The sequence below is a fragment of the Cynoglossus semilaevis genome, chromosome Z (assembly GCF_000523025.1).
Source record: "Cynoglossus semilaevis isolate Cse_v1.0 chromosome Z, Cse_v1.0, whole genome shotgun sequence".
In the NCBI taxonomy this organism is placed as follows: Eukaryota; Metazoa; Chordata; class Actinopteri; order Pleuronectiformes; family Cynoglossidae; genus Cynoglossus; species Cynoglossus semilaevis.
The window spans coordinates 8425292-8432904 of NC_024328.1; the positions used below are offsets into that span (position 1 = coordinate 8425292).

Consider the following 7613-nt stretch of genomic DNA (forward strand, 5'->3'; position numbering starts at 1 on the left):
AGTATTGGTATTACAATACTATAGTATTACATCATTGACTTTAATTTATAAAAATGTTCAGCTCTTTGAAATTTCAGGATTTCACTCACCTTTTACTTACTGTATTACTACCAGTTATAAAAGATGAAAACTTGACATTAATTCTGCCTTTTTTTCTCACACTAATTCAGTGTACATCTGAAACGTTACGTATTGTTATTGCAAATGTATACAAATACTTGTGCTTACCATTACCTTTTTGATACAAATGTGTGTTTTATGTACCAGTATTTTTAAGTAATCCAAAAATTACAAGGTTGTGCATTTTTATATCCTGCGAAAGAATTGAGAACAAAGCAGACTTTTGACTAACATTTTTTAATGTGCTGCAAGTCTGTGGTATTTTGTTTTTGCCCCGGGCTAGAGTTTACAACCACAAAGACACTGTGCAAAGAAAGCAAAGATTAAGTCACACGTAGGGAGAGTTGGCAAGCACCAATGACACGACAGAAGCAACCATGTGTCCGTGGACACAGTATAGAGTTCATGCTACAAACAACACATCAAAAGTCAAATCAAAGTTAATACATATGTACTGTATGTCATTCAAATTCAAACCTTTTTTTGAACTCGTTAAACTGCAAATTAGTTTTTTGTGTTGTTGTTGTGGATTCTGTACGATTCATCTGTTGTAACAGCACTGCACGGAAAACCAGATGATAAAATCACTGATATTTGCTAGAAAGCAAAAGGTGTTACAAAGTGTGACAGAAACTGTTTAAATGGGACAGATATTATTAGATAGAAATGTTAAAATGACATAAAAATAGATTGGAGCGAGGATGGAGAGAGAAATCAATGCAGCATCAGCCCTCACTTGAGGTCTTTGGGTAGTGACCTAAGAATTGCATCGTACTGACATAGGTTTGCTCCACGGGGTGGGGTGGGGAGGGGGCAGGACAAAATAAGATCTTATCTTACTTAAAGAAAAGATAAACTCATTTGATTTAAGAAATGACAACTGAATAATTCAGGTTTCACCTCTAAATATTTCAACAACACAGATTTGGAAGAAACATCTGATCACACTGAAGCACATGTAAACACAGCCAAAGAAACTAAATAAAACAAGAATCGTCCAATAAAACCATTTAAAGATAAAAAAACAACCAACAACAACCATAAAATCAAATATAAAAAGTGGTTGATGCATTGGAAGTAACAATATTCTAAAAGTCTGCCGGAAGACAGTATGTGGCCCTTTAATGTGAGGTTTCAGAATAAAAATGTTTTTTTTTAAAAAAACATCTGACATATGAATTTACCATTGTCTCATAACAAAAATGTGACAAAATAACGTTTTTTTTTTAGTTGATCAAACCACCAGGCTCTAAGCACAGAAAGATGTTTTTTTTTTGCAGGTTGAGCATAAAAATGGAGGACATTATTAACAACAGATCTGGACAGCTCCTGGCAGCACTGTGTGAACGTACTGTGTAACACTTTCCTAGTCGCTCACAGAGGCTTTCCTTAACTTTTCTGCAGGCCCCGTGTTGTAGATGGGACTGTTGTCAGACTCCCCCTCCCCCGACTGTTGATGATAGATTCTGAGCTCATGCTTTAAAACTCTACGGAACTTGATTTGAAACACTGGAATTCCTCAAAATGAAATACTATTCTTGTTATGGAATAGAAAGAAAAATACTTAACAGTTTGAAAATGAAATAGCGGTGCCTTGCTGTATCTCCCCAGTAACAGATTTGTGCCATTTTACTGATCTGAAACCAAAACACTAACCTAACCACCACCCAGTCAACCTACTCCCATGGACATTGCAATGTGAAAAGCCACAAGGCTACAACACTTGATTTATTTAACCCTTCGGTTGGCCTTTGCATTTGGACACAGCCAGCGTCATCGCACCAGGTTTGCATCCCAGAAGTTGGCACAAGCCATGCAGTACAGGAGCACACACACACACACACACTCCAGGTCACCTAGACCCAAAGAACAACACAAGGGTTAAATTGCTGTCTGGTGTTGAGGCATTAAGTCTTTAAGAGATAAGAACTTTGTTCTTATTTTTAAAAAAATAAAAAAAATAGCCTTTTTTCCACTGGGAGTTTCAACAGTATTTAGCTTCTGGTTTTCTTTTTCGTTCTGATTTCTGTTTAGATGATTTGAGGGTCACCGTAGTCCGGTTAAAGTTCGTAGCTTAATGCCGTGATAGTCTGTGATCTATTCTGTCTGTCTGAAATTTTCGAAGGTAAAATATATATAGATCCACACTGTTTGTCTGTCTACCAGCAGCTGAACAGACCTGTTGTAGCCAAGAGCTGACGGCTGAAATCATTTTCTTTTTTTTTCCTTTTTTTCCAAACATTGGCAAGACTTGATTGTTATTTCTCACATCAGTGGCACTTCAAACTGATTTGAATGCCCTTTGCTTAACAATGTGTGTGTGTATATATGTGTATATATATATATATATATATATAAATATATATATATATATATCGATACATATTCATTAGTTTTAAAAACCCCAAAGCATTGATTAGTACAGTTTCTTTTAAAAGTGCAAGCAAGCAAGTACAAAGAAAGCAAAAGCGCAAGAGCATAACAAAATCTATTTTTCTTCTTTTTTTTTTTTTTTTGTTCATAGAGGATTTCAACTTTAGTCAAAGCGCCGAGTTAAAAATAGACTATAAAACTGTCTTAAAAAGGATAAAAGATGATTGATATTGCTGTAGCTTACTGAGTTTTAGTAATACGTTTCCATAGTGGGGACGGAGAGCGGAAACACATACAACACGAGGATAGAGGGAAGCCAAAGAGAAAATAAAAAATGTATAATAAAAAGGACAACAACGTCCGATGGTACTGTCTATCATTATTCTGTAAGTGCTACAAGTCTGGGCATCCTCTTCTCACTCATCATCACTCTTGTCTGAAAAATCCTGTGAAGAAAAAAACAAAACAAAAACACAATGAGTTAAAATTGTGGTTGAAAAGTAAAAAGAGTTTCAGGTGAGATGCACCTACGTACTTCACAGATAGAGTGAGAAGAAGAAAACAAAGGAGAAGAAGTAGAAAATAGAGAAGGCGGACCTCAGGGTAACAATCAGAAACTGCTCTGGTTGTTGTGAAAAAGATAGAAACCTGGAGCTGCTCACTTCTAAACTGTTGATCCTCCACTCCTCTGGCTCTCAACCACACACGTAAATACCTCACCATTTGTTTTATGGCTCTGAAATTAAAGAACCTGTTTGGTCGATTCTCTTGAGTCAGCGGCAAAGTCAGAAAAGTGCACGTGTATGCACTTAGTAGCAGCAGAAAACTGAGAGACGGAGAAATTTTAAAAAAAATCAAAAATTTTGCCTGCATGGCGAAAACCTGTGATCTGCTCTCAGCTGTCTATTCTATCCATTTTAAATGCATCTTCAACAAGGCCTTCAATTTTCTTTTCATCCGGCAAAGATGTTTCTATCAAGGGAAGAGCAGGACCTTTTCACTTCAGTAAGTAATGTGTGTTTCTAAAGTATGGCCGGAGCTGCTGTTTTCGACATCACTCTTAACATGGTGCCGATTGGGAAGTGGGTTCTGTTAAAAAGTTTTTCATTAAATTTTAAAAGATCGAGATGCCTGCGGTACCCTCGGTCAGTGAAGCCACTGTGTCATTGCATTTTATTTATTGCTTACATGATTTATCTTTAATAATGTCACTTTAAGATTTATGTTTTTGCTGCCAACTTATTATTTCTATTATTAATATTAAGCGGCCATTTTTGGTTAAGTTTGTTGGTAAAAACAATAAAATGTTTGTTGACCTACATTGTCATCCAGGTCTTCATCGCTGTCGTCATCGCTGACCACAGGCTTGGCCTTGCCTCGACTTTGCCTCTTTTTGCCCCTGTCGTGGCTTCTGGACTCTTTGTTCAGCTTAATCTTAACTCGCACAGACTTGGCTGAATGAAGCAGGAGTAGAGAGAGGAGAGATTATCAACTTGTTTAGTACTTGTTTGGGAAATGTCCAACAAAACATGATGCCTAAAACTGTTCAAAACAACAACCAAGGTCTGTTGTTGCATTTAAGATACAAGGAAGGATGGAAGGATGGATGGATGGATGGATAGAGAGATTAGTGGATGGATAGACAGATGGATGGATAGATAGATGGGTGGATAGATAGATGGGTGGATAGATAGCACATTATTAAACAGCACAGCATTGTAGAACATGCAGGAATACAAACAAAGAACAAGACAACAAGACAGAGAATAGCAGCACGCCACAAAAAGAGCCTGAACAATCATTTACATTTACACAGCAAGTTTAAATGTAAATGATTGCTGTAGATTGTTATGTTATCATGTATAAAATACTATTGTTGGAATTCTTTGTACTCAGAACCAAACAACTCAGACCAATATAGAATTATAGATTTCAATCCGTACGAATGCTGTACATATAGTGTATTTTCTGCAGATACATCATTGTTGAAAAGACTGACCTTCGGCTTCTGATTCATCATCATCCTCATCATCTTCATCACTGTCATCATCACTCTCTTCGTCCTTTGCTATCTTTTGCCTGGCGCTCTTGAAAACAGACTGAAGGACAATGGAGTCTTCATATATCTGCGGTGTAAAACAGCAGTTAGGATGGTGTGAACACTGTAGCAGGCAGCGGGGCTTAATCTACTATTGTACTGGGAGTGTAAGAAAGAGCAACCATCAGGTGGGCAGGAGTGAACAGGCTGGGGATAATACCGCAAAAAATGAGAGGGATTAGGACTATGGAGAAGAGATTACAGGAGGATTGCTAGGAAGAAGACAAGTTACAACAATATTAAATTTTTTGGTAAACATCCAAAACCACCTTCCTAGATTTACAGAGATATTCCTATGAGATAATGTATAATAAAACATTTTATTTTTTAACTTTAATAACTGCACATACATTTGTGTATATACATATATGTGTATATACATATATGTGTATATACATGGAAATGACTGTAAATCATTTCAACGTAATACTGTAATTCCTGAATAAATTCCACATATCAATAAGCATTTTTACCATTGGCATTTTAAGCTCCAACTGGTCCAGAACTCAGCTGCCCCCATCATTATTAGAACCCCTTCCATCCACCACATCACTCCTGATCAAGTTCCGTATTAACTACAAAATCCTTTTGCTCACATTCAAAACCATCCACAACTCTGCTCCACCATACATCTCAGATCTCCTTCATGTCGCTGTTCCCTCCCACTTCCTCAGATCATCCTCCTCCATTCATCTGACTGTCCCCTCTGCTCGTCTCACCACCAAGGTGTACAGAGCTTTCAGTCGCTCTGCTCCCCAGCTTTGGAACTCTCTACCCCCTTGTCTTGATGAACATCAATTCACTTGCACAATTCAAGTCTGCACTTAAAACTTATCTGTTTAAAATTGCCTTCTCCATCTGATATTTCACTGTTGTATTTTAACTTGTTCTTAACGTTTTAATGTTTTACTGTTTTTCAATGCTCTGCTGTTATCTTTGTAATCACTGTGAGGTGTCATTGGGTGACAGAAAGGCGCCTATGAAATAAAATGTATTATTTTTATTATTATTATTATAGCAGGGGGTCACCAACGTGGTGCCTGGGGGCAACTGGTAGCCCCCATGGACTACCTAAGGTGCCCGCAGGCTATGGTCTATAAATAAAAAACTAGTGTAATAAATAGAAATAAAACTAGTCAACAAGAGGGTCAAAAACTGTACCGTTACCGTGCTTTCTGAATCAGTTCCGCCTGCAGCGATATTCAAATGGGTGCAATGACGATGGTAAGAAGAGTGTCTGCTAATGTATGTCCCAGAACTAATTATTATTACATTGTATACGAAGTCTGTATCAGACAAGTAGCTCTCTGTAATTACTAAGTGCCCTTGAAGTAGCTCTCAGTTTCAAAAAGGTCAGTGACCCCTGTTCTATAGAATGGCATGATTTTCAAGGCGCCCCCAGATTTTCAAAGAGGAAACAGCATCACGCTACACAGAGAGAATGAGTGAATACTCAAACGAGTCGACTTCAACACTGCTCGGCCGTAAAGTCGTTCTGTGGATTGATTGAGCACCTAATTGTATTACTTCAGCTTTGGAGGACGCCTGCTGACTTGAAGCTCTTCACCACACGCCGTTGAACACAAAATGGAGAAATTTGGGATTGCAGCTCCATCACTGACCTGGGATCCCTCCAGGTTGAAAGTCTGGGCGTTGTGACAGAGCAGCATCACGTCCTTCTCCAGATCCCCCACATTTCTGTACTTGTGATTTCTCACACGGTCCTTTAGACAGAAATCGTCAGTGTTTTTAAAATGTGTCGATTCACCCCCACATTGTTGAGGACGTCATTTCAGAATATTTCAGGAATAGTAATAATAATAAAAACAAACAAAACAAAAAAAACACCGAAGTCTGCGGATAAACCCTACCTTGATTTTTTTGAAGTCAACAGGTTTTCTGATCAGCTCATAATATTCTGGGAGCTCCTTCCTGGAGGGCAGTTGGACAAATACCTCACTTAGTTGTCTTCCTGACCTGGACAGCAACAAAAGGTAATTTATGATTAAAAGAACTAATCTGTTACAGATGTAAATAACATATTTACTGATTTGTCTCTGCAGAAAAAGTATCAAGGCTTTGTTTATGTGTGTTTTTTTTATATATGAAATATTATTTGCACACCGCAACTAAGGCAGGGGATTAGTTTCACTGCCCAAAGGCAATTAAACATAGACTGGAAAAAGCCCCAGTGTTTGGATTAGACTTGCTTAGATAACTTGATAACTTGCTTCACTTATAATTCACAGCTGCCCAAATGTTACAGTACATTTAAGTAAAAATGCAATATATCAAAAATGTAAATAAGCAATAAAAAAACAGCCAGACAAGATGGCACAACGAGACTGAACACAAAAAGTTGACATTGCAAGAAATACACATTACTTACATCAATTACATAAAGGGATAAAATGAATGTACAACAGTGACACACATCATCTGTCACGGAGGGCATAATTCATTGGCCAATAACAAACAAACTAAGGACAAAATATAAAAATAAACAGAATTAAAAAATAATTAAGATAAATAAGATTTGCGCATGGATAACACAGGTAACTGAACAGAAAGTGATCAGAGCTTTCTACCACTAGTAGTTACACCTTAATTAAAAAACACCATCTCCTGCTATAGTACATAAGGTCTGATAGTGTTGACCTACTTCAAAAAACAACCCCTAAGGGCAATGAGACAATGGAACTGCAGTAAAAACCAGACCACAGCTGGTTATAATAAAATGCCAGTAAGGAGTATTTGGATCACTGAATCAGCACAGGTTTTTAAGTGCAAGTATTTGAATGAAGTATCCCCAATTTTTACACTATTTTAGTGTAAACTGTCGCACGGTCCCTCAACTATCACCTTTACTGAAGAAAAATAATAACAGCCAATAGCTAAATGCTAATACCTAATTGTTTACTTAAAATAAAACATTGCTGCACAGTTATGACGTGGTTAAATGTTACCATAATATTTATTATTTCAGTGAGGATCATAAAGGGGTGGGGGATGTGGGGGGGGG

The 7613-nt window shown here is 37.4% G+C and overlaps 1 protein-coding gene across 1 annotated transcript in view; it reads right to left on the reverse strand.

Annotated features, from left to right (window-relative positions):
- Positions 1–341: 341 nt before the first annotated feature.
- The window catches only part of smarca2 (SWI/SNF related BAF chromatin remodeling complex subunit ATPase 2), a 42263-nt gene continuing 34991 nt past the window's right edge, over positions 342–7613 (reverse strand). The window contains exons 30-34 of the mRNA XM_008336197.3: positions 6463–6568; positions 6214–6315; positions 4493–4619; positions 3814–3947; positions 342–2939 (exon numbers count right to left, since the gene is read on the reverse strand). Of these exons, the coding sequence (XP_008334419.1) occupies positions 2910–2939; positions 3814–3947; positions 4493–4619; positions 6214–6315; positions 6463–6568 (499 nt within the window). The 3' untranslated portion in view covers positions 342–2909. The remainder of the gene's footprint in view (positions 2940–3813; positions 3948–4492; positions 4620–6213; positions 6316–6462; positions 6569–7613) is intronic.